Genomic DNA, 27,531 nt, shown 5'->3' with positions numbered 1-27,531 from the left:
GGTGAGTGGAGCCTACGTGGGCTCTGCAGGTTTCTGACTCCGCAAGCATCGCCCTCTGCCAGAACCCCTCGAGCTGGAAAATTGTAGAGACTTTTAGGGGCTACAGACAGGAGACAGACCCACCCTTGCGTCCCTTGGTATTCAAGGGAAGAATCCATATCGACTCCCGATCTGCCAGTGAGCTTAAACCAGGGTTTCTGGACCTCAGCACGAGGAACATTTGAAGCCGGATCATTCTCTGTTGGGGGTGGGGGAGGAGTGTCCTGTGCACTGCAGGATGTTTAGCAGCACCCCTGCCCCACCCACTACTGTAGACGGTACAGCTGCAAGACGGTGGAGACCCCATCAGCCTGAGTCCCCGGATGACTGAGCGGAGAAAAGCCCTCTGCTACTCACATTACACACCACACACACACACACACACACACACACACACTCGGTACCTAGGCAGGCGGCGGCTCCCACCATGGCGTAGAGCCCTGGGGTGACGCAGTCTGCTCCGGGCCTGCACCAATTCCTGAAGATGATCCAGTCGTGGTGATGGTAAGCCAGTTGCTCCACGCCAATTCCCACCATCCTGCCTGCCATGGCCCCCACAGCCATGCTGGGGATGAAGAGACCGGACGGGATCTGCGGGGAGCGCAGGGGAAAGCAGCATGAGGGAAGGGGGCCCCCGTTCCCGCTGCCCCACCACCAGGAAAGTCAGGCCCCCTCGACAAGCTTGCATTTTGCTTCGGTCTTCAAAGGAGGGGCAACGCTTCAAAACATGGCTCAGCCGGGAAACCATGGGACCAGTGATTTCACCTGCTTGGTCGTATCTACTGTGACTTGGAGAGAATGCAATTTTACACTTTCATTTCCTCGCCTTCAAAAGCTGGCCTGGTTTGCCTGCTGTGGATTAAAGAATCTCAGAGAGAGATGGGGGGGCAGGTCTGTCTTCCTAACAAAGTCCATGTTCCGAAAAGTATTCTGAATATTTTCAAGCCAGGCTAGATGCAGCAAAGAAATAAGACCATGGAAACTGAAAGGTCTAGGTAATAGCGTGTTTTATATTTTGCTGTGTGAAAAACATGTTCATTTCTCTAGTGATCAGACATTTGCTACAGAGCAGACTTGACTCTGTTCGTGGAGACTGCATGTGACCGCCGATCCTGACCGGGAGCTGCATTGATGTCACCCCGACCCCACCCCTGCCCCCCAGCTGTCATCAAGCTGAGGATGCAAGTGGATCTTTACCCAAATTCGAGTTAAGTTTGGATCCTCGGGTGTGATTTCTACAGTGTGAGACATTCCTGAGGAAATTGTTCCTTTCTGAGCACCCCTTATCCCCCCCATCTTTTAATCCCCTGTAACTTCAAAGCAGACTTCTCCCAGCAGGCACCAGAAGAAAATAAATCCCTTTGCATCAGAGACAGTCACCTATTTAATACCGTTTATCCTTCCTTGTTCTTAAGGCAAAAATTCAGGTTTGTGTTTGACCACTGCACCCAAGTACACAGATCCTTAGACTTTTTTATAATATTTATTTTTTTGGGCTGTGTTGGGTCTTAGTTGCAGTATGCAGGATCTTTCGTTGCTGTGCGCAGGCTTCTCTCTAGTTGTGGCATGGGGACTCCTGATCGCGTGGGCTCTGTAGTCTGCAGCAGGCGGGTTTAGTTGCCCCTCGGTATGTGGGATCTTAGTTACCACTAGGGATTGAACCTGTGTCGCCTGCACTGCAAGGTGGATTCTCAACCACTGGACCACCAGGGAAGTCCCTAGACTTTTTTTTTTTTTAATTCGTAAGAATACCACAAAAAGCAACAGTCATGGAACACAAGGGGGTTCTGGAGGGTTGCCAGCGTTCTGCTCCTGGTCCTGGGTGCTGGTCACACAAGTGTGTATGTTTTGTGAGAATTCCCCAAGCTGTACACGTCTCCATATGAACGATATACTCCAAGCCTTAGCTTCTTCACTGGTAAAATGGGTTTATAAATCTCTATTCCATAGGCTTGCTGTTTATCAAAAGCGTTGTTTCTTGTTGATTAAAAGAATGTCAAGTGCCCTGCGCATGAGAACATTCAGTAAAGGTCACCTCCCCTTTTCCCCCCGTCACAATCTTATTCTGGGGACTAGGGTGCTATCCCCAGAAGGACAGAGGTTGCCTCCCTCCCCTGACACCTTCCCTCCCCTTCACTTACCTTCATGCCAAAGGTAAATATGGTAATGACGATTCTGAAGATCAGCGCCAGGGCCAGCTGCCACATGGCCGTGCAAACGCCGACCGACCCCGGCCGGCCGGTGGGGGATGTCGTCCACGGGCCGCGTCGTGTTGGGGTCATTGATGTAGTCACAGAGCTGGGAGGACTCGAGGGCCCCGCAGTCATTGAAGAGCTCGGATATGAGCTCGCTCGTGCTGCGGCGCGTGTAGGGGTTGGGGTAGGCAACGACGGCAGTGATGGCGGTCACCGCGATGACCTCCAGCACCGGGTACTTCCCCAGCTTGGTGGTTTTGCGCCTCCTGCACCAGGCGATGTTGCAGCGGATGAAGAGCGTTCCCCACAGGCCCCCGAAGACCCCAAGCAGGATGAAGGGGAAGAGCTCGGCCATGTACCAGGGCGTGTGATACTCCACGTAGAAGAGGACGAGGCGGCTGTTCCCAAAGGGATTGATGGGTCGCAGCGTGAAGGCTGCCACCAGGGCCGCAAAGAAGGACCGCCACAAGGTCTTTAAGGGAAAGTAGTAGCTGACCTGCGACCAAGCAACAGGTGGAGAATCAGAGACCGGCGGCAGAAAGAGCCGCCCAGAGCCCCAGCCCCACCTGCTGGCACAGGCCATAAAGTCACACTCAAGACCAAAGACGGGCGGTACTCACTTCCTCAACCTACGTGTGAGGATGGCCCAAATGCACTAACAAAGATAGTTAAAGGACTCTATGTCTACAATCGGAACGGACACTAGTCAAGGTGTGTTTGCGCTATTTTTTTAAGACAAATGAGAACACTTCATCATCATTCTGTTTATAGCACAGCGACCCTCCTAAAAGAAAAGAAACCTCTGATTTGATTCTCCAGGCAACAGATCATGGGTTGAAACCCCTGGCCCAGCAGATGTATCTGGAGGGCACATGAGTTAAGAATGGTTTGTACGTTTTTAAATGGTTGGGGGAAGAGAGAATTATTTTGTGACACGTGAAATATTCAAAAGAACAAGACTTAGTGACAAGTGGTAATTACATAAAATTCAAACTTCAGCATCCATAGGGAAGGTCTCGTTGGAAGGCAGCCACGCCGCGCACGTGCGTGTTGTCTGCGGCGCCCTCCACGCTACAAGGGCAGAGCCCAGTGGTTGCGACCGAGCCCTGAGACCCGCAAAGCCTAAAATATTTGCTACCTGGCCCTTTACGGACAACGTGGGCCGACTGCTGGACTGGATCCATTTGGGTTGCAAAACATAAAAATGCTTCATTATGTTGTTTATGAAAACGAGAGAGGAGACTGCAAATCTCCCCCCAGAAATCACACTGGCAACTTTTAAAACAGGACTTGAAAACACGTTATTTCATGGCGAACACTGCGGCTCCTTAATGAGCCGCAGGAATCTCTCAGCCCTCAGAGGGCTAGAGAGGGAAGCCTCCTGCCGCCCCAACCCCCGATGTGTTCCTCGGCGCTCAGAACCACGGGGCCCTCCGGTGCCCACGCTCACCTCTTCCGGACTGAAAAAGCACACCCCCGATCGGAGCACCAAAGGCGACAGAGACCCCGGCAGCGGCCGCAGCTGACAGCACCTGCGAAGCAAAGAGCTCCCCGTCAGCCCGAGGCCTTTCCGGCAAATCAGCGGGTACTGGAGAGGCTGGAGAGGGCGGGAGGGCGCTTCATTCTGCACCTGCTCACCTCGCGCCTCTTGCCCTCGTTCTTGCTGTACTTGGAGAAGAGGCTGCTGAAGAAGTTGCCACAGCAGCATGCCACGTGCACCAGCGGCCCTTCCTTGCCAAGGCTCAGGCCCGAGGACACCACCAGCACCAGGGTGACAGTCTTGATCAGCAGGGTCCACTTGCCCAAGTAGCCCCTGATGACGAAGCCGCTCAGGATGGTCTTTATCTGAAACACAGGATGGAGAGCGATGGGGAGTGAGCCGCTTCAGCGCCACGGCTAGGAAAGTAACCTCTCCCTCCTCTGAGGAGCAGCTTTCAAACCGAGATTCGCTAAATCATATGGAAGACAGGCTGCTTTAGTTGTTAATTTAGCTATAATTTTATATTGAGAATTTATATTAACGCCTAATTTTATATATTAATGGAACCCTGAAACAATTTCAATGCATAGTAAATCTTAATAATTCCAAGAGTAATGAGAGATCATAAAGAGGACTGAATAAGTAATTATCAGTCTCATTTTATTTATGGCATTTTATCATGTGCATTTTACCCTCTGTTGTGTTGAAAAGACACGTGTATCTATTGATTTTAACTGTTAATTTTTCACTACTGAAAGATGGCCAAGATAAAGGAACATCTGGCTGGCTATGTGACAACGCAAATAGAACAAAATATCAATTTAACTTTAGATCCGGGTCGGCAAACTATGGCCCGTGGGCCAAATCCAGCCCACAGCCTGTTTTGTATGACCTACGAGCTAGGAGTGCTTTTAATGTTTTTAAATGTAATATGTAAACAAGACTACTAGCCTTTTAGTGAGAATAGTTCCTCAATTTTGCCTCTTGACTCACACAGCCCAAAATATTGACTCTCTGCCCTTTATCGGAAAAGTTTGCCAACCCCTGATGCAGGCCAGGGGCATATGGGTGTTTACTGTCCAATTCTTTCAACTTTCCTGTATGTTTGAAAATATTCTTAATACAATATTGGAAAAAGAAGATGCTCAACATTCTAATAACGCACCCCTGGGGGATGTTAGGGTATCTGAATCCATGGCAACCCCTTCCCTTCCGTTGAATCTTGCCCTCTTGTCCTGAAAAGTACTTTGACTACAGGTAGAGCTGACTCGTGCACCACTTTCAGACCTGCGACGTTTTGTACACGCCAAATAATGGCTTTCTCCCTGAAGGTGCACGTGAATTTGCATAACGCTTTTAGAATTCAACGGGGTGTCAATCTCAGTGATTAACTTCATCTACTGGAGTCCTCTTCCCCCAAAACAGGGTTCTTCTGGATATGGAAGCATCACCCTGGATATGGAAGTCCTCTTCCCCCAAAACAGGGTTCTTCTGGATATGGAAGCATCTCCAATGGGTAAGTAACATTTTACCTTCAACCTCTCCCGCGACTGGCTGAAATGGAGTGAATGTTTACTGCCCAGCTAGCAATTTACAAGCCTGTAATCAGAGATTTATTAGACACTGAGTGAGTCAGCTAATGAAATTCATGGTCAGTATCCGTTTTCCCATTGTATAATACATAATGGGACAGTCTCAGCTCCTGTCACCGTCAGGATGTTTACATAACGTCAAAGAGCCTCCCAGTGGGCGCCAAGAGATCAGTTTCTCACGTAGCTATTACAATCCTTCTCCACCGGCACTCGGCACTCCGTGGCATCACCTGGAGAATCAGGCACCAGTGAGGACGAGGTATCCCCCCGCCCCGAGATCTGAAGCAACTGGTCTGAGGTGTATCCTGGGCATAGGAGGTTTACAGCCTCCCCAGGTGATTCTAAAATGCAGTCCAGGTAGAGAAGCACTGCTCTCGTCCTGAGAAGAGCAGTACAGCTATTCCTAATTCCTCTGTATTTAAGGGCGGTCCTGAAACGCTCTCTGGCATCATGTCACCTGTGATGACTTGGAGAGGGTTGTGAAGTGAACTAATCCTAGCAATTTTACAGGGGGGTGACTGGACCATTTTCATCTCAGGAGTTCTTGATAGACATCTGTTTCTTAATTCAAGGAGAAAGACCAACAGTGAGCGAGCGTGTGGGCATCCGTTCGAAAGCACTCACTAAGCTCCTTCCTAAAGGCAGACAAACTAGCAGTGGTTAAACTGGTCTTTAACTAGTGCTAGTGGGCCTATTTGAGCCTGTGCTCTGGGGATCTCAGATCCCTTTATTTAAGGGACGTTTTATTATGCCTGCCACAATCCTGCCCTTTTGTGTTGCCTAGAATAAAATTATCTACAATTTTTTGTCAGTTAGTTAATATGGATTTGGACCCCAGGGTACAGCTGAATAGTGTAATACCATTTAGAAAATTACAAGCATCTAAATTACCTGAGCCTTTGCCAGCCATGACATGTGGTGAATTGAACAATGTAAGAGGTATTTTGTAATTCTCTAAAATGACTTTATAAAATTGTCATGATCAAATTAGGGACTAAAGAAGGCAGATTCATAGATGCCAAAATCCAATCACTTGCTTTAATTTGGATCAACAGAGACTGAATCAAGCAGGGCTTTTAAGGCGATGTATTGCAGCACATTTGTGACTTCATGGTGGTAACTTTAAAACCTCTCTGGCAAATAAATATTTGTGAAAGAGTTCACATTGTATAGAACTGAAACGGCAACTCAAAGTAAGTTCTAGGAGAGTATGATTTCTTTTTTTTTCTTTAATTTATTTTATTATTTATTTATTTATTTTTGGCTGTGTTGGGTCTTTGTTGCTGTGTGCGGGCTTTCTCTAGTTGTGGCGAGCGGGGGCTACTCTTCGTTGCAGTGCATGGCCTTCTCATTGCGGTGGCTTCTCTTGTTGCGGAGCACGGGCTCTAGGCGTGCGGGCTTCAGTAGTTGTGGCACGCGGGCTCAGGAGCTGTGGCTCGTGGGCTCTAGAGCGCAGGCTCAGTAGTTGTGGTGCAGGGGCTTAGTTGCTCTGCGGCATGTGGGATCTTCCCAGACCAGGGCTCGAACCCATGTCTCCTGCACTGGCAGGTAGATTCTTAACCACAGCGCCACCAGGGAACGCCCTAGGAGGACATGATTTCTTATACGGTCCACAGTGGTTCTATGAATGAAGCAGACAGTAGTAGAATCATCATTGCCCAGTTCGCTCTAAGTTCTGAAGCCCAAGAACTAGTGCGCACTTTTAAGTGTGCATTGTAGAGCATACAAAAGCATTTTTTACACAGAAAAAAAATGGTCTCTAAATTTGTATTTTTTTTTTTAATGTTTCAAAGGAATTTTTGACACTGGCTGGGACCTGGAACCCTCTGCTGCACTGCTGCAATGCTTGCACCTGGACAAACATCTATCAACAAGATACAAAGAAACTATAAGGGACTAAAAGTAACTGCATGCATGCCCAGTTGGGGCAAATTCTGGACAACAAGATACAAAGAGACCAAAGAGCCCCACTGCCACTTCTGAAGAGCGGGAGCAAAAGCAGGTCACTGCGCATGCCCCCTGCACTCAACACCACCAAAGGGGTGGGCAGACCACCTAAGCAACTCCTCTGGCCCGACCCCTGGACACACCCCTACCCTCACCGCATATAAGGACCCAGCTCGCCTTGCCCCCCCAGCAAGTAGGCCAGCAAAGGAACCTGTTACTTGTTCTCCCTCCCGGCCTGCTGCAGCTCAGGCCCCAATAAAGCTTTGCCTGAATTTCTTGCCTGGCCTCTGATCAATTTCTATTGATTAAGGAGGTCAAGAACCCTGGTCAGTAACATTGTCATCCAAAGTAATCTAAATGTTTCAGAAGCAAACATTACAAAGGACGAGTGATTTTTAAACTGTGCAGAAGTGCACTGCCTTCAAAGTTTGTTGCCACACTGCACACCAGGAACAGCTTAAGGCAGATCAGCTCCTATGATGGGAAGTGTATTTTCTAAAGATCTCATTTAGTATCTTTCCTGAAGTGAAGAACAGCCCTGTATCTCAAACTGGGTAGAGCTGTTTGCATGGTTAGTTGGGTTTTAACTGGAAGGACATTCTTTATATCCAGGAACTACTTATTCGCACTTACTTTTCACTCTGCCCCTCTCCTCCAAGAACTGGGGTAGGTATTGCACCCTTAGGTTAGGAATTTCAAGCTCTACTATAATAACAGGGAAATTTTTCTACTACTGAGTCATAATAACCAAAGCTTAATTATAAAATCTCCATTGGGCTCCTGATACTTGAAAAGATTATTGTGAACTCTTTTATAAATAGAGACATGAATCTGTTACACATTATATACGGCTGAAAGCATATTCATGTACCCACTACCATGTACCCACTACCAAGTTCAGGACAGAAGAGCAGGTACCTCTGAAAGCCCTGTGTTTGCTTCCTCAGTGGAACCTTCCTCCTCCCCCCTCCAATCATTCCCTTGCCTTTCTTAATAGCTCTAGCACATATGTGTATCACTAAACAGTATGCTTGTTTCATTTTGGCTGTTTTAGGGACTCTACAGAAATAGATTGTTACTTTATTTAGATATTCTTCTGCAACTTACTTTTTTCACTTGATACCGCTTTTTTGAGTTTTATCCACATCAGTGTGTCCCTTGCGCTTTGTCACACGGGAAACAATGCTCAACTCAGTAGTTTATTCCTTTTGAGTTCAGCTGTCACAAATAAAGATGCCCGCTTTGGACGAAGACCAGGTCCAGCCAGCCACTCCCAGATAGAGTTCCCTGTCTGTCTACGAGCTGAGCTACGCATCTCTGGTTCTTGGAAGGGGAAGATGGTATTGCCCCCACATCTTTTATTGCTGCTTTAAATTTCCCACCAGTTCCCCACTGGCCATCTCCTTATTTTGATAGGCGGCTTGAGTCCAAAAGCGCCTGCTGTTGGGCATTGCGATCAGAAACCAAGATGCCAACAGTAATCTGTTCTTTTTAGTGTCCCGGGTGCCTTCGGTCTCTGATATCCAATAAAACGCAGTCAGTTCTGCCTGAACACTTGTTTGGAAAACGCAAATTTGTTCCAGTGTGATTCATGCCTCAGGGCAGAACTTGAGCATAATGCCAATTTCACATCTGTTTCTGCACAATTTCATCTGGGAGAAACACAAGGCAGAAAACTGCAGCTGCAAATCAAGCCGTGCAGGGATACACAAAATGCACACAGGCACACGTCTCAGAGGGCTTCCAGCTCACGCATGCACTAGGGGAGTATTCATACATTTCTTAACCATTTAACGTGCGTCTAACTCTGCTACTGCTTTTATGAGGTTCCCATCTTTTTTATGTGTCACCAGTTGAAGTTTCTGAGTGCTGTGCCCCTAGCCCCATCTTCCCCACAAGCTCTGTGGTCTTGATGATGCAGTTTTGTGATTTTTAGGAATGCATATGGTGCCTTAGAGCAGCACTGGCTGTACCAAGGAAACAGGATGGTATTGCAGCTTATTTTTCAGGCTCCTGCAGCAACATGTTCACATAAACCATCCAAAGTTCAGCATGAAATAGTCTTTTTTTTTTTAATTTTATTTTTTCCTGGATCAAGACCAAGCTGAGCTTTCCTTTCGATGATCCTTTAGTTACCCTATGTGGTGAGAAATCACACCCTATGTGGTGAGGAATACATTTCACCCAGTGAAAAATGGACTCTTTTGAGACTAAAAATAACGTCTCACCCTTGCTAACAGTAATTCTTTGAATCAAAGCATAAGTCTTAGAAATGGCTGGGAAGCTAGACGGCCATATTTCCCTCCAAAGTAAGAGAGAAGAAATCAAACATGGTGCCCAGCCAATTCTGCCTGCCCACCTCCATCAACTCAAGTAGAGAATTTATTTTTTGGAAGTAATGGAGAGCACTGAGAACGTGTGAGATTTCAAAATCCCGGTCTACTTCTGAGATCTGAAGGAATTAATTTTCAACTCCACTGAGAAAGAGGTTTAGCAAATGGCAAAGTGCATTCCAAATGTCTTCAGCTGCATTAAGTCAATCAGGCAAGAGAGTGGGAGAGGGAGGAGGAGAATAAAGGGATTACGTCTACCTTCCAAGAAGAGTTCTAGCTTGAATGGTCCTCACATTACCCCTAATGTGCATCTTGGCAACTAACTCCCCCTCACCTGGGCTTCTGATCTGGCGATGACCCATAGTCATTGTGGTAACCACTGAATTTGGGTAGAAATTAACCCTTTACCCCAACTAAGATTTGTATGTGGATCTGAAGCTTGGAGTGCCATGAAGGCAAGCGCCTGGTCTGTGCTTCACTGCTGCATCCCCTGGGCCTGGGATATTCCCATCACGGAAAGCCCACAAACATCCTCTGTAATGTGTTCCTAAGATGCATTGGAAGATGATAACTTAATCCACAATGAGATAGCACTTCACACCTGCTAGGAGGGCTATAATCCAAACCAGATAACAACTGGGGTCGGTGAGGATGTGGGGAAACTGGAACCCACATACACTGCTGCTGGAATCTCAAGTGGTGCAGCCACTCTGGAAGAGAGTCTGGCAGCTCCTCAAAAGGTTAAATATAGAGTTGCCATGTGACCCAGCAATTCCCCTCCTAGGTATCTACCCAAAAGAAATGAAAACATATGTCCACACAAAACCTTGTAGACAAACGTTCAAAGCAAAATCATTCATAATAGCACAGAAGTGGAAGCAACCCACGTTCCTTAGCTGATGAATGGAGAAATGAAATGTGCTCTATCCAGACAATGGAATGTTATTTGGCCATGAAAAGAAGTACCAATGTATGCTACGACACAAATGAACTTGGAAGACATTACGCTAAGTGAATGAAGCCAGACACAAAAGTCCACAGATTGTATGATTCCAGTTACATGAAATGTCCAGAACAGGGAAATCTGCAGAGAGAAGACAGTAGATTCGTGGTTGCCTAGGGCTGGCAGACCTGGGGGCAAATGGGGAGTGACTGCTGATGGGTACAAGGATTCTTTGGGGGTGATAAAAAAGTTCTAAAATTAGATTGGGGTGATGGTGGCACAGCTCTGTGAATATCCTAAAAGCCATCGCATTGTACCCGTTAATGGGTACACCCCACGGAATATGGATTATGTCTCACTAAAGCTGTTATTAAAAAATAGTAACATCTTTTCTTCTCAATCAGAAGAGATAAAAATCAACCCTATTTCTTCAGCATGATCAAGAAATCACTCTCAGTAAGAAAAATAAAGCCAAACAAAAGGCTTTAAAGAAAATACATACATCGTGCACATGAAATAGTGGGAAAGGATTTTCCAAGTGCAGTTTGAACCCTAGAGCTAGAAAAAGCCAAGCGGCAAGTGGCACTCGTAGTAGCCACGACGACGGTCAGGACAGACGCTGCAAGGTGAGAGCTCGGACGTCCCCCCGCACCAGCCACGGGGCTCCCAGCCGTCCCCCCACACCAGCCACGGGGCTCCCAGCCAGGACCCGCCCCTGCACCCACCTCCGACTGTTTCACCAGCAGCTCCGACCACTTCTGCCACAGGGGACACTTGTCCCTGTCCTCAAACGTGGTCTCATTGGAAGTCCAGCAGCACTGCTCGTGGCTGTACCAGGAGGCCGACAGGCAGATGCCCTCCTTCAGGTCTGTCATCCAGTCGACGGCAAGATCGATGACCCCGGCCAGGGTGCCTGGAAGAAGCAGCGAGAGCCACTCAGAGGGACGGCCGGCGTGGGCCAGGGCAGCACGTGCGCCCGGAGGGCCAGGCGGAGATGCCCGTGCCCCGGGCTGCCACGCACCCAGGAAGCCTCTTTCTTCAGTCTTGAGGTCACCTGAGCGAGTGGCAGGGCACCAGGTGTGGCAAAGGTGGTGCCCAGCCCAGTGAGACACAAAGGCCAACGATACGCTGTCCTCGGGGGGCTTTGATCGGGCGGGAGGGAGAGACCCGCAGCGCTGAGCCCACCGCAAGCCCCTGGGGCCGAGCGGCTTTCAGAAGCCAGCCCTTCCGAATCTTAGAAACAGGGTACCTACACCCTATACATCATGTAACCCCCTCAGCGGCTTCTGGGGCAGGATGCTGGGATCACACACATGAGTATCCTCCAGGAAACCTGACAACTCAGACAGAACGGAGACAAAACGATTTACAACAGCCTCGTCACCGAAATAAAGTTTTGCCACCAAATGGAGTCCAGCTTGAAAAATCTCACTTGTTAGAACTTTCTGGAGTTTTAAAAAATTGTGGATAAAGGACAGAGGAGCTACATAAGTAAATAACTACTTTAAAGGCCGATAGAAGTGGGATAAAATCGAGTATGCAGTGGGTCAGAGAAGGCCATTTTAGGTCTCCTTCTAGAATAACCCATTCCAGTCTTTTACAAAGGCAGGGAATACTTTCGGGCTACCAAACTTTTCACACTTTTACTGGCTCCTCATTACAACATCAATTCCCCACCGGCATCAACACCAAAGGCAGCCATACGCCAGCCTCAGGCGACCTGGCCTTGCCACTCTCCTGGTTCCATCAGCAGTCGCCCACTGTTCTAGCCAGAACACCTGAATCCTCAGCAGTGCGCAGGCTCTGACCGCCGTTCCCACGTTTCTCTCCAGGCTCCTCTCTCTCCGTCACGAATCCCACACCCTGCCCACACAGTGTTCCTTGGCACACCAGGCCCTCCTCTCTGCACCGCCTCAGATAGCACTGTCCTGCCCCAACCCGGCAAGCTCCTATTTATCTTCCAGGTGCTGGCATTTATATCACCTCCTTCAGGAAGCCTTCCCTGATTTCCTAAGTCTGGGCTAAGTATACTTCCCAGGCATTCTCCCATCACCATACTTACCACATCCTGATATGATCAGTATTTATATATATGTGTATACACACACACACATCCCACACATGCACACACACACACTCCAACTAGTCTATAAGGGTGGGGGGAGTCTCTTGTCTAGTTTGTGTGCCACGGTGGGGATCAAACCAGGTGTCTAGACCCTGTGTCCCCTTTAAGTGGGCAAGGGCCATTGTTGTATTCATGTCAGGTACATAGCTGGAACTATATATCCATGTTGAATGAATGAGAGCAACAAACGAATGAAAATCATAAAACTCAGGTCCATCCATTCACTCAAGGGCTATTTATTGAGCACCTACTTACTACGTGCCACGTACTGTTCCACACCCTGGGGTACAGCCGTGAACACAGCAAACTCAGGTCCCTGCCTTCATGGAATCTCACCTTGGGCGAGAAGACACTAGACTGAATAAGTAAGTAAATGAGGGGCTCCAACAGAAGGTGGTAGGTGCTAGAGAGGAGAATACAGCACGTTCCAATGGCAGCCATTTCCTACAGTGGTGCAGGAGAACAGTCGGACAGGTCCTCAAAAAGTTAAGCAAGGAGTCACCACCTGACCAAACACTTCCATTCCTAGGCATCTGCCCGCGAGAAATGAAAACATATACCCAACACAAGACATGTACGCAAATGTTCACAACAGCATATTCACAAAAGCCAAACAGTGGAAACAACCCATATGCCCATCAATTGCTGAACGGAGAAACAAAATGTGGTCCACCTACAATGGCAACAAAAAGGAATGAAGTACTGACACACGCGACAGCATGGATGAACCACGGAAACGTTATGCTGTAAAAGAAGCCAGTCACAAAGGACCATATGTTGTATGATTCCATTTTATGAAATGTCCAGAATAGGCAAATCTACAGAGACAGAAAGTAGATTAGCGGTTGCCCAGGACTGAGAGGAGGCTAGGGGCACTGGGGCTGATAGCTAAAGGGTAGGGAGGTTCTTTGGGAGCTGATGAAAATGTTCTAAAATTGACCTTGGTGATGGTTGCAAAACTCTGTGAATACACTAAAAACCACCAAGTTGTACACTTTAACTAGGTGAACTCTTTGGTATGTGAGTTATAGCTCAATAAAGCTGTTACATACATACACACATACATACATATAGTGGGCGGGGGCGACGAGGCTCAGAGAGGGAGAGACGTACTTCTAGAAAAGGTGGTCAGAGAACACCTCAAGCAGATGACATTTGAACAAAAACTGCCTTGTGTGGAGCAACAGCGACACCCAGTGGTGGCTCCTGGTTAATGCCCTGCAGAGGAGCCGCAGCTTTGGGGCCTCTCCGTCTTGGGCGTCAGAATATAATGTCTGGGCTGCCACTAAGGAGGTGACAGGCCAGACAGTGGGACCCCTGGGGCTCGCCACTGGGGAACGGGAAGGTGAATGGGGCAGTTTTCTGGCTTTCCTTCATCCAGATCAAAAGAACACTTTAGCCACCTTCACTGCCAAGATCACCCCTTTCTTGCCTCCCTCCTATATTCACCTGCTGATGTGACCATGGGATCGCCCTTCTCCAGTGGTCCTCACCCCCGGCTGCACATTAGAATCACAGGGGAAAGGGGGCTTTACTCAGTGCTAGGGTGTCATCTCCAGGGGTACTATTTAATTGAAGCTTGGGCAGCAGCATTTTTTTTTTAATTCCCCAGGTGATTCTTCCTGAAAGAACTGATGGAAACCGGATTAACAGTGAAGCCCGATGGTCGGTATCTGACTTGTTAAAGACAGCCCGACAGGGCTCTGAGATCAGTTGATAAATCTACGCTGTGTGACTCCAGCAGGATGCCAAGACATCTACTCTGATTCCTTCATTTCCCGTACTCATCCCTTCTTCCCAGGAGCCAAGAATAACACAGGGTACAGTTTTATAAATCTATTCTAAAGAAAGACATCAAAATTCGCAGCAGACTACCCTCCCCGCCCCCCGCCACCTACCTTTAAAGGTCTTCATAGAGCCAAACGAATGGGTGGCAAAACGCCGTATGTCCATGAACTCGAATTCCCTCCCAGCATTGCTGCCAATATACACCGGGCGCGCCGCTGGGAGGGGAAGGACAGGGCGGGGGGGATGGGCGGGCAGCTGCGGTGACCGGAAGGAGAGGACTGCCCCTTCAGCTCTCTCCTGGGCCCTTCAGGACATGCCAGGCAGAGGGAGTCCCTCCCTGGCAACCAAGCCCCTCCTACCATTGTAGATGTAACGAGTGACAGGGCGGCCAGAAATCCAAGTCCTCTAATCACAAAATCTTACTCTATGCCCCGCAGGTGCTCTGCAAGTATGTACTATATTCAACCTGTATCGCACTGCCATTCTCTAATCAGTCCTATCACCACAACTAGCGTGTTACTACAGGCAGGGGGGGTTTTCTTAAGGGAATCTCTTTAGCATGATCACATTTTTTTTCTTCTTAGACATTAACCTTCACAGCCTCCTAAAAGGAAGTAAGTTTCAGGAAACAATTTCCACGGAGGGCTGGTGCATTTGCTATTAAAAGGGGAGGTGTCCCCTCCAGATACTCATTCGTTCACTCTGGAAACAGCTACTGCTCACAAACACGGTGTTGGGATTATACAAATGAAGGACACGGAGTCCCTGAGGGCCAGAACAACCCGTGGGCTGGAGGTACCTCCCCGGGGCCTACCTCAGACCCTGTGGTGTCTCGCGTTACTGTGAGCGTCTCTCGATGTTTACAATTCATCTCAGGGCCTGCCGGTGTTAGTAAAGGCCAGTCTCATAGGAAGTTTTATTTTTAGAGATCAACATGTTCCCGTCCTTTCTCGCCTTCTACGTGGTCAAGTACTATAGAATGTGAAATGTGTGCTTTCAGTAAAATCCAGCATGGCAGTAAACCTCTGTACAGTGTGGAAAGGGCCAACCCGCTCTCTCGGTACCGCTCTCCAATGACCGCACCTGGGCCCGTCCGTGCCTTGGGGCCTTCTTGCTTTACTGATGATAGATTTATGTTAAGTGCATCGTCGTGTATTGTGCTCTTAGGTATTTGAAGGAACAACCCCCTCGCATGAAGGACAAGAGAAACGCCCCACGTACCCGCCAGCAGGCCGATGAGCAGCATTACCGCCCATCCCGACCAGGCGTCCAGCAAGCTCTTGATGAACTCCCATATGGACTCCTTGCTCTTGCTCGTTATCTAGAAACAGAAAGACATCGGAGTTGGCGTGGATACACCTTCCAATTCATGCTTCCTTCTCTGAAACTGTTTCCTCAGGCCACACGGTGATTGAGAAAACGAATATAATGAAGCAACTAGACTGCCACTTACGTGATTCTTTCAGTTACCTAGCACAATGGTTAAATGGGCTTTCTAGTTCACAGAGCTATAAAGATGCCATAACAGTCTCCAAAGAATCCCAAAAAATTCACTTAATTAAAAAAACCTCACTAAGTGTGATTTGATCTTTGACTATTTCAAAGCCATTCTGAAGGAAGACATCACTTCGGTGTCACCGTTTTGAATACAAATCATTATTTTAGCTTAAATCATAAGGTCTGTTCACAAAAGACCCTCTTCGACAAAGACTTCATTTCCTTCTTTCATTTTCCAGGCTACATGTTAACAACAAGAATGAACTTACTTTCTCTTTCTTTCTTCCTTCCTTCCTCCCTCCCTCCCTCCCTCCCTCCCTCCCTCCGTTTATGGCTGCGTTGGGTCTTCATTGCTGTGCGAGGGCTTTCTCTAGTTGTGGTGAGCAGGGGCTACTCTTCGTTGCGGTGCGTGGGCTTCTCATTGCGGTGGCTTCTCTTGTTGCGGAGCACGGGCTCTAGGTATGCAGGCTTCAGTAGTTGTGGCTCGTGGGCTCAGTAGTTGTGGCTTGCGGGCTCTAGAGCGGAGGCTCAGTAGCTGTGGCACACGGGCTTAGTTGCTCCGCGGCATGTGGGATCTTCCCGGACCAGGGCTCAAACCCGTGTCCCCTGCATTGGCAGGTGGATTCTTAACCACTGCGCCACCAGGGAAGTCCCAAGAACCTTTTTTTTAATTTATGTATAATTGATTTACAATGTTAATTTCAGGTGTACAGCAAAGTGATTCAGTTTTATACCTATATATATATATTCTTTTTCAGATTCTTTTCCATTATACATATTACAAAATATTAAATATAGTTCCCTGTGCTATACAGTAGGACCTTGTTGTTTATCTATTTTATATCTAATAGTGTATATATGTTAATCCCAAACTCCTAATTTATCCCTCCCCCACCCCCTTTCCTCTTTGGTAACCATAGGTTGGTTTTCTATGTCTGTGAGTCTATTTCTGTTTTGTAAATAAGTTCACTTGTACCATTTTTTTAGATTCCACGTATAAGCAATATTATATGATATTTGTCTTTCTCTGACTTAACTTCACTCAGTATGATAATCTCTAGGTCCATCCATGTTGCTGCAAATGGCATTATTTCATTCTTTTTTATGGCTGAGTAATATTCCGTTGTATATATGTACCACACCCTCTTTATCCATTCCTCTGTCAGTGGACATTTAGGTTGCTTCCATGTCTTGGCTATTGTGAATAGTGCCGTTAGCTTTGTGCAGTGGCAGTATCACAGCCAATGAGGTTTATCCAAGGCGTGATTACTGCTAATTGTAAATAGCGCTGCAATGAACATTGGGGTGCATGTATCTTTTTGAGTTAGAGTTTTCTCTGAATACATGCCCAGGAGTGGGATTGCTGGATCACATGATAACTCTACTTTCCATTTTTTAAGGAACCTCCACACTGTTCTCCATAGTGGCTGTATCAATTTACATTCCCACCAACAGTGTAGGAGGGTTCCCTTTTCTCCACACCCTCTCCAGCACTGTTGTTTGTAGATTTTCTGATGATTGCCATTCTGACCGGTGTGCGGTGATACCTCCTTGTAGTTTTGATTAACAGCAAGAAGGCTGAATGAGCCAGCCTGGATCACGCTTTCCAGGCAGATGGTTACATCTAAACACGTTGTAAGAGGACCCCTTTGCCTCCCTGTGTTAACAGAATCCTACATTCCTGAGATCATCATTCCCCTCATGACCCTTTAGAGCAAGGGCTGGCAAACATTTCCTGTAAAGAGACGGAAAGTAACTATTTTCGGTTGGGCAGGTCAGATGGTCTCCGTGGCAACTACCGGACTCTGCTGCTGTAGCACAAGAGGAGCCATATGGAGCATGCGCATGCGCGGGCGGGGCTGCGAGCCAAGGAACCGGCGCAGAGCCGGACACGCGCTGCGCTGGATTTGCCCGAGGGCCACAGTCCACGACCCCTGCTCCGGACGGAAGGGTGCCCCAGCTCCCCCGTTCCTCCAGGTCGGAGCCAAGCGGCTGCGTCAGCTTCTCGACGCTACCTCGCTCCCTACACATCTCTCTGCCTCCTTCCCTGTCAACCTGCGTGAAATGATGCGACACAGTCACACTCTGGACGGCACTGCCCCCTCAGCGCACCCTCGGAAGCTGCTCTCCCTCGGTCGCCGGCAGCCCCCTCGCGGCTGCTTCGTCTCCGACTTGACCCCTCCGCGGAGGGCCCCGTCCTCGCCACTCTCTCCCCCTTTCACTTGTGGCCACTCGGCTGGCTGCCCTCCTTCACCTCCACCTGCTTCTTCTAAGCATCGGTCACTGACCCCCAGCCCGCCCCCCCGGAGCCCGCTAAATCTTGGCACTGCTCCGGGGCCCAACTGCTCCTGACCCCTCTCTCTCCAGACCCAGGCCACCTGGGCCGCTTCTAAAGCTTCAGCGCCCACTCGCACGCCAAGGACCCCCCGTGCTCCACCAACAGCCCTGACCCTGCCCTTGAACTGCACAGGGTTCTCTCGCCTGCCGACCACCTCCAGCCACAGGCTGGACACACGGCTCAGACTTACAGCGCCTGAAACCGAACTCAGTGGCCTCCCCCTGAAATCTGCCGCGTCCCTTTTCTCCCCTCTCGTCATCCAAGGCATCACCCTCTTCTGACCACAGCCAGGGCGTCATCCTGGCCCCACTACCCGCCTCCATCCTGGCAACGGCTCCTGTGAAGGATCTGGACCCCAAGCCTCTCTCCGTCGGCACTTCACTGCCCTCTGACAGATCTTCTTCCCCTTTCTCCTGAGCTCATTTCCAAGCTTCCTGTTTCTCCCCTGGCAGTGCATCTCTCTTGTATCCTGTGGCCATGAAAAAGAAATCCAGGGCTTTCCCGGTGGCGCAGTGGTTGAGAATCCCCCTGCCATTGCAGGGGACACGGGTTCAAGCCCTGGTCCAGGAAGATCCCACATGCCACAGAGCAACTAAGCCCGTGAGCCACAACTACTGAGCCTGCACTCTGGAGCCCGTGAGCCACAACTACTGAGTCCGCGTGCCTAGAGCCCGTGCTCTGCAACAAGAGAAGCCACCGCAACGAGAAGCCCATGCACCACAACAAAGAGTAGGCCCCGTTCACCACAACTGGAGAAAGCCCACGCGCAGCAATGCAGACCCAACGCAGCCAAAAATAAATAAATAAACAAATAAATAAATAAATAGGAAATCTAGGGACTTCCCTGGTGGTCCAGTGGTGCAGAGTCCACCTTCCAATGCAGGGGACGCGGGTTCGATCCCTGGTCAGGGAACTAAGATCCCACATGCCACAGGGCAACTAAGCCCACGCACCACAACTACTGAGCTCACGTGCCTCAGCTAGAGAGCCCGCATGCTGCAAACTACAGAGCCCACGCACCCTGGAGCCTGTGAGCCACAACTAAAGAGAGAAAACCTGCCCACCACAACTAGAGAGAAGCCTGCGCGCCGCAAAGAAAAGATCCCGCATGCCTCAGCGAAGATCCTGTGTGCCGCAGCTAAGACCCGAAGCAGCCAAAAATAAATTAATTAAATAAATAAATAATACAATAAATCTTAAAAAAAAAAGGAAATCCAAACTCCTCTTCACGTTCTACTCAGTCGTTCCCAATGCGGCCCCATCGCCCACGTGGCCGGACTCATCTCTAGTCCTCCCCTTCCGTGAATCTGCCACCAAACCTTAGAGCTCCTTGAACTGCCTAAATGTGCCACAGTCTTTCATGCCTCTGTGACCTAAAAAAGAGCCACTCCTGATAAGAATCCTTTCCCCTTCCTCTGCCTGGCAAATTCTTAGTCATACTTCAAGACCCCACTGAAATCTCACCCTCTCTAAAAACTCCCTCCCTAACCATACCTCCTGAATGATCCCACAGCACTTGATACATAACTTTACTGCAGCCCATAAAAATATACATTGATTGCCTACTAGAGGCCAGGCACTGTAATATGTGCTTTCATACACACACAGCCCCATTTAATCTTCTGGTATAATTAACTCCATCCTTACAGATGAGACGGTGGGGTCCAGAAATGGCACCCCAAAAGTCAGCCAGCCTAAAGGTGTCAAAGTCAGGATGTATCCGATCTGTCTGGTTCCAGAGTCCCCTCCTTGCCCTGAACACACACCTCTGTATGGCACCGCCTTCCACCCAAAGCACCTGGTATTATAATTACCTGTCCACATCTCTGCCTCTCCCACTAGCCCTTCTCTTCTCTAGAACCTAGCTCAGCACATGACACATGAACCCAAGCTCTACCTCAGTGACTGTCCAATGAAAGCATGGCCTCCAAAGGGATTCCTCTCAAAGTGTCCTTATGAACAGCATGTACCTTTCTGTGTCTGTCGGTGTCCCGTGACTTCTCCCTCAGCCAGTCAATGGTGTGGAAGTCCTCATATGTCCCCACACCAGGGAATGGCCCGTCAAGGAAATCCATCAGGTTTCCAGAGCCACTCATCGCTGCTGCATTGACCATGCTACTTACACCTGGGAGAGAAAACCTGTCGTTAAAAACGTAAGCAGAACACCTGCACAGACCTGGCAGAACAATCCACGTGCGCTCTTTTCTTGTACAGGAAAGACATCTCAGCATAGGCACCTCTGCTGTGATGAAAGATACATATAGTCTGTCTTAGTGAGCACAGGCTGCTATAACAAAAATACCATAGATTGGGTGGCTTATCAACAACACATATTTATTTCTCACAGTTCCGGAGGCTGCGAAGTCCAAGATCAAGGCACTTAGAGATTCAGTGTCTGGTGAGAGCCCACTTCCTGGTCCACAGATGGCCATCTACTCACTGTGTCCTCGTCTGGTGGAGCTCTCTGGGGTCTCTTTCACAAGGGCACTAATCCCATCCATGGGGGCTCAGCTTTCATGACCTCATCGCCTCCCAAAGGCCCCTCCTCCTCCTACCATCACATTGGGGATTAGGTGTCGACATATGAATTTTGGGGAGACACAAACGTTAATTTCTCTTTTTCAACTTTTTATTTTATATTGGAGTATAGTTGATTAACAGTGTTGGATAGTTTCAGGTGTACAGCAAAATGATCCGGTTATACATACACATGTATCTTTTTCCAATTCTTTTCCCATTTAGGTTGTTACAGGATATTGAGCAGAGTTCCCTGTGCTATAGAGTAGGTCCTTGTTGGTTACCTATTTTAAATATAGCAGGGTGTACATGTCAATCCCCAACTCCCTAACTATCCCTTCCGTCCACCCTTCCCCTCAGTAACCATAAGTTCGTTCTCTAAGTCTGTGAGTCTGTTTCTGACACATGTTACTTTCTTATTATTTGTGGTAGTTATGTGCTATAAAGTCACCATGGCCACCGAATTAGTGAGTACTAAATCACCGTCCCCAAGAGAAATACAGGGTTAGGTTCCTTTGAGCCTCCGGTCACATTTTCATCAACCAATCGATATACAACCTTGTTTTGTGTGTTTCTGTTTAAAGACACCTTATCAAATATATGTCGTTGGTTCATCCACACTGAACTCACAGCCAACAGCACTGTCACTCACGCTGCAGGAAGCTTGTCTAACACATGTATTTTCTCCATAAGGCCCAGCACGGCCTTCCCGTGCTTAGAAACACTACAGGCACTCCTGCCCTGCATTTCAAGGCCACTGGAAACAACAAAATTACCAATAAAAAAAGCACAAAAACGCGAAAAATATGGCACTAAAGAGACTGTGAAAAGAACACTTGTTTCTGGTCTGGGAACTGAAACAAGACAGCAGAGCACCGATTTCTCCAACCTCAGCTAGGATCGTGCATTTCTGGCAACTCAAACTTTTTGAGTCTCTGCAGTGCACTGTGCGAATGACCGGGCAAGCGCCCCACGTATTGCTCTGGATGTTACAAATACGTTTTAGTGAGCAGGCAAATTCACAAACATGGAACCGCTCATAATGAGGGTCAACTATATCCATTTCTGGAAAACCTCACATTCTGCAAAAGCGGGGCATCAACATGAGAGGCCTGGGGGAAACAGGGTTGAGGCATACCACTCAAAACCAAATCACTGTAGTCACACCAGTAACCGGTTCTCCTGGGAGATAAAGCGGACCACTGAGACAGACAACCTCTGCGGTTGTCACTGCGGATATTCAAGATGTACAGCAACAGCAGAGTGAAAATGCTAAGACTTAACTCACTGGTAGGAGGCAAGGTGATCCACAGAGGGAGTGGTCCTCTGCACCAGGGGTGGGGGGGATGCCATGGGGATAACAAGGAGGCAGGACAACCTGCCACGTGAGCCATGCTATGGTCTGAACGTGTGTGTCCCCCCACCCAAATTCATACATTGAAATCCTAACCCCCAAAGGATGGTATTAGAAGGTGGGGTCTGTGGGAGGTGATTGGGTCATAAGGGCAGTACCTTCAAGAATGGGACTAGTGCCCTTATAAAAGAGGCCCCAGGGAGCTCCCTTGCCCCTTCCACCATGTAAGGACACAACAGGAAATCTGTGACTGGAAAAAGAACCATCACCTGACCACGCTGGCACCCTGATCTCAGGCTGCCAGCCTCCAGAGCTGTGAGGAATAAATGTCTGTTGTTTATAAGCCAACCAGTCTGCGGTATTTTGTTATAGCAGCCCGAACAGACTAAGACAAACCAAGAGCCATGCCAGGCTGGCAGCACACTGCCCCGGGCAAGCAGCCCTGAGTGCGGGCCCTCACTTCTAATCTTCCTTAAAATACTGTCAAAAGGGTGCCTGCTGCCAGGGCAGTAGCAAAGTGGAGGATTTCTTCCTTTCCTGCCTAAGATAACAATTCCACTCACATTATTCTGCCTCCACTTGTCTGGGAAACACTCTCAAATAAACCAAGACATCTTCCATGTTAAACCACCATCAGAACCTGATTTACAGATCACATCGGAAATAATCTGACATGGAGGAAATGCTTTGCAGTAGGACCAATGTTCACCACCAGTTAGCAAGAAAAATAATACACTCTTACAAAGACAAGAGATTGGAATAAGCACTAAATCAAAATTTCTTTGGCAAAGAGCATGGAAATCTGAATTACAGGACGGGAAACACAAAAGCGCCAGAATAAGATGGTTAAAGAAGTGAAAGGCAGTTATTAAAATATTTGAGCATAGACTTCTCTCAATTCCTTTATGTATTTTTATATCTGGAGGACTCAACCACGACCTGACAAAACTGCATTTTGATCAAATTGAAAAGTTGCTACAGGAAGAGTGGAGTAATCACCTTACAAGCAATAAAATGGCCATAGTTATTGATTTATTAACTGTCTGTGCAACTTTGCTACTTTAAAAGTTTGAAGTCTGAGCCAGGCCAAGCTGAAAACTATACCCACTGATGAATGCTCAGGGAAGAATCATATTGCATAAGTCAGTATCAGCCAATAATAAAAGGGAAGGTATAAAATTAGAAAGCAAAGATTTCATTTTCATTTCTAGAAAAACAAGATGGTAATAGCCTTGCATTACAGGCGGCAAAGACGATCTCTGATGGGAAAAAGAAGATGGCAGGCTGCTGACCCACAATGGGTAGCCCGCGTAAGAAAAACCAAGCCAGCAGCTCGAAGAATTGCAGAGACTTGAACAGTCTATTAAAAAGTTCATGTTAGAGAGAAGAAGATGGCGGAAGAGTAAGACGCGGAGAACACCTTCCTCCCCACAGATACATCAGAAATACATCTACACGTGGAACTGCTCCTACAGAACATCCACTGAATGCTGGCAAAAGACGTCACACCTCCCAAAAGGCAAGAAACTCCCCACGTACCTGGGTAGGGCAAAAGAAAAAAGAAAAAACAGAGACAAAAGAATACGGACAGGACCTGCACCCGTGGAAGGGAGCTGTGAAGGAGGAAAGGTTTCCAAACGCTAGGAAGCCCCTTCGCGGGCGGAGACTGCGGGTGGCGGAGGGGGGGAAGCTTCGGAGCCACGGAGGAGAGCGCAGCCACAGGGGTGCGGAGGGCAAAGCAGAGAGATTCCCGCACGGAGGCTCGGCGCCGAGCAGCACTCACCAGCCCAAGAGGCTTGTCTGCTCCCACTCCGGGGTGGGTGGGGCTGGGAGCTGAGGCTCGGCCTTCGGTTGGATCACAGGGAGAGGACTGGGGTTGGCGGCGTGAACACAGCCTGAAGGGGTTAGCGCACCACAGCTGGCTGGGAGGGAGACCGGGCCAAAGTCTGCAGCTGCCCAACAGGCAAGAGACTTTTTCGTGCCTCTTTGTTTCCTTGTGCCTGAGGAGAGGGGATTCAGAGCACTGCCTAAACGAGCTCCAAAGACGGGCACCAGCCGCGGCTATCAGCGCGGACCCCAGAGACAGGCATGAGACGCTAAGGCTGCTGCTGCCACCAACAAGAAGCCTGTGTGCGAGCACAGGTCACTCTCCACACCACCCCTCCTGGGAGCCTGTGCAGCCCGCCACTGCCAGGGTCCCGTGATCCAGGGACAACTTCCCCAGGAGAACGCACTGTGCACCTCAAGCTGCTGCAACGTCACGCCAGCCTCGGCCGCCGCAGGCTCTCCCCGCATCTGTAACCCTCCCTCCCCCCGGCCTGAGTGAGCCAGAGCCCCTGAAGCAGCTGCTCCTTTAACCCCATCCTGTGTGAGCAAAGAACAGTCGCCCTCAGGAGACCTACACGCAGAGGCGCGTCCAAATCCAAAGCTGAACCCAGGGAGCTGTGCAAACAAAGAAGAGAAAGAGAAATTTCTCCCAGCAGCCTCAGAAGCAGTGGATTAAAGCTCCACAAACACCTTGATATACCTGCATCTGTGGAATACCTGAATAGACAACGGATCATCCCAAATTGAGGAGGTGGACTTTGGGAGGAAGATATATTATTTTTTCCCCTTTTCCTTTATTTGTGAGTGTGTATGTGTATGCTTCTGTGTGAGATTTTGTCTGTACACCTTTGCTTTCACCATTTGTCCTAGGGTTCTGTCCGTCCGGTTTTTGTTTTTTGTTTGTTTTTTACTTAAATTTTTTTTTCTTAATTATTTTTTATTTTAATAATTTTACCTTATTTTATCTTTATTTTACTTTATCTTCTTTTTTTCTTTCTATTTTTTCTCCCTTTTATTCTGAGCCGTGTAGATGAGAGGCTCTTGTTGCTCCTTCCAGGCGTCAGGGCTGTGCCTCTGAGGTGGGAAAGCCAACTTCAGGACACTGGTCCACAAGAGACCTCCCAGCTCCACGTTAATACCAAATGGCGAAAATCTGCCAGAGATCTCCATCTCAACACCAAGACCCAGCTTCACTCAACGACCAGCAAGCTACAGTGCTGGACACCCTATGCCAAACAACTAGCAAGACAGGAACACAGCCCCATCCATTTAGCAGAGAGGCTTCCTAAAATCATAATAAGGTCACAGACACCCCAAAACACACCACCAGACGGGGACCTGCCCACCAGAAAGACAAGATCCAACCTCATCCACGAGAACACAGGCACTAGTCCCCTCCACCAGGAGGCCTACACAACCCACTGAACAAACCTTAGCCACTGGGGACACACACCAAAAACAGCAGGAACTACGAACCTGCAGCCTGAGAAAAGGAGACCCCAAACACAGTAAGATAAGCAAAATGAGACGACAGAAAAACACGCAGCAGATGAAGGAGCAGGGTCAAAACACACCAGTCCTAACAAATGAAGAGGAAATAGGTAGTCTACCTGAAAAAGAATTCAGAATAATGATAATAAGGATGATCCAAAATCTTGGAAACAGAATATACAAAATGCAAGAAACATTTAACGAGGACGTAGAAGAACTAAAGAGGAACCAAGCAACGATAAACAGCACAATAAATGAAATTAAAAATACTCTAGATGGGCTCAATAGCAGAATAACTGAGGCAGAAGAACGGATAAGTGACCTGGAAGATAAAATGGTGGAAATAACTACTGCAGAGCAGAATAAAGAAAAAAGAATGAAAAGAACTGAGGACAGTCTCAGAGACCTCTGGGACAACATTAAACGCACCAACATTCGAATGATAGGGGTCCCAGAAGAAGAAGACAAAAAGAAAGGGACTGAGAAAATATTTGAAGAGATTATAGTTGAAAACTTCCCTAATATGGGAAAGGAAATAGTTAATCAAGTCCTGGAAGGACAGAGAGTCCCATACAGGATAAATCCAAGGAGAAACACGTCAAGACACATATTAATCAAACTATCAAAAATTAAATATAAAGAAAACATATTAAAAGCACCAAGGAAAAAAAACAACAAATAACACACAAGGGAATCCCCATAAGGTTAACAGCTGATTTTTCAGCAGAAACTCTACAAGCCAGAAGGGAGTGGCAGGATATACTTAAAGTGATGAAGGAGAAAAACCTACAACCAAGATTACTCTAGCCAGCAAGGATCTCATTCAGATTTGATGGAGAAATTAAAACCTTTACAGACAAACAAAAGCTGAGAGAGTTCAGCACCACCAAACCAGCTTTACAACAAATGCTAAAGGAACTTCTCTAGGCAAGAAACACAAGAGAAGGAAAACACCTACAATAACACACCCAAAACATTTAAGAAAATGGGAATAGGAACATACATATCGATAATTACCTTAAATGAAAATGGATTAAATGCTCCAGCCAAAAGACACAGACTGGTTGAATGGATACAAAAACAAGACCCGTATATATGCTGTCTACAAGAGACCCACTTTACACCTAGGGACACATACAGACCAAAAGTGAGGGGATGGAAAAAGATATTCCATGCAAATGGACATCAAAAGAAAGCTGAAGTAGCAATTCTCATATCAGACAAAATAGACTTTAAAATAAAGACTATTACAAGAGACAAAGAAGGACACTATATGATGATCAAGGGATCAATTCAAGAAGAAGATATAACAATTGTAAATATTTATGCACCCAATATAGGAGCACCTTAATACATAAGGCAAATACTAACAGCCATAAAAGGGGAAATTGACAGTAACACAATCATAGTAGGGGACTTTAACACCCCACTTTCACCAATGGAAAGATCATCCAAAATGAAAATAAATAAGGAAACACAAGCTTTAAATGATACATTAAACAAGATGGACTTAGTTGATATTTATAGGACATTCCACCCAAAAACAACAGAATACACATTTTTCTCAAGTGCTCATGGAACAGTCTCCTGGATAGATCATATCTTGGGTCACAAATCAAGTCTTGGTAAATTTAAGAAATTTGAAATCGTATCAAGTATCTTTTCCGACCACAACGCTATGAGACTAGATATCAATTACAGGAAAAGATCTGTAAAAAATACAAACACATGGAGGCTACACAATACACTACTTAATAACGAAGTGATCACTGAAGAAATCAAAGGGGAAATCAAAAAATACCTAAAAAAAACCGACAACGGAGACACGATGACCCAAATCTATCGGATGCAGCAAAAGCAGTTCTAAGAGGGAAGTTGAGAGCAGTACAAGCCTACCTCAAGAAACAGGAAACATCTCGAATAAACACCCTAACCTTGCACCTAAAGCAATTAGAGAAAGTAGAACAAAAAAACCCCAAAGTTAGCAGAAGGAAAGAAATCATAAGGATCAGATTAGAAATAAATGAAAAAGAAATGGAGGAAACAATAGCAAAGATCAACAAAA

At 47.6% G+C, this 27,531-nt stretch overlaps 1 protein-coding gene and 1 pseudogene across 1 annotated transcript in view; one reads left to right on the top strand and one right to left on the bottom strand.

The window, feature by feature from the left end:
* The window catches only part of LOC118889462 (H(+)/Cl(-) exchange transporter 4-like), a 68,348-nt gene that overhangs the window by 4,818 nt on the left and 35,999 nt on the right, over positions 1 to 27,531 (bottom strand). Inside the window, 9 exon segments of the mRNA XM_036841224.1 lie at positions 444 to 630; positions 2,181 to 2,267; positions 2,269 to 2,730; positions 3,665 to 3,766; positions 3,873 to 4,079; positions 6,814 to 6,927; positions 11,255 to 11,442; positions 15,664 to 15,763; positions 20,248 to 20,402. Of these exon segments, the coding sequence (XP_036697119.1) occupies positions 444 to 630; positions 2,181 to 2,267; positions 2,269 to 2,730; positions 3,665 to 3,766; positions 3,873 to 4,079; positions 6,814 to 6,927; positions 11,255 to 11,442; positions 15,664 to 15,763; positions 20,248 to 20,391 (1,591 nt within the window). The 5' untranslated portion in view covers positions 20,392 to 20,402.
* Positions 17,155 to 17,277, top strand: LOC118889469 (annotated as a pseudogene).

The sequence above is a fragment of the Balaenoptera musculus genome, chromosome Y, assembly GCF_009873245.2.
Source record: "Balaenoptera musculus isolate JJ_BM4_2016_0621 chromosome Y, mBalMus1.pri.v3, whole genome shotgun sequence".
NCBI lineage: Eukaryota > Metazoa > Chordata > Mammalia > Artiodactyla > Balaenopteridae > Balaenoptera > Balaenoptera musculus.
Note: the sequence above shows the minus strand (reverse complement) of the source record. Positions and strands in the feature narration are given on the sequence as shown.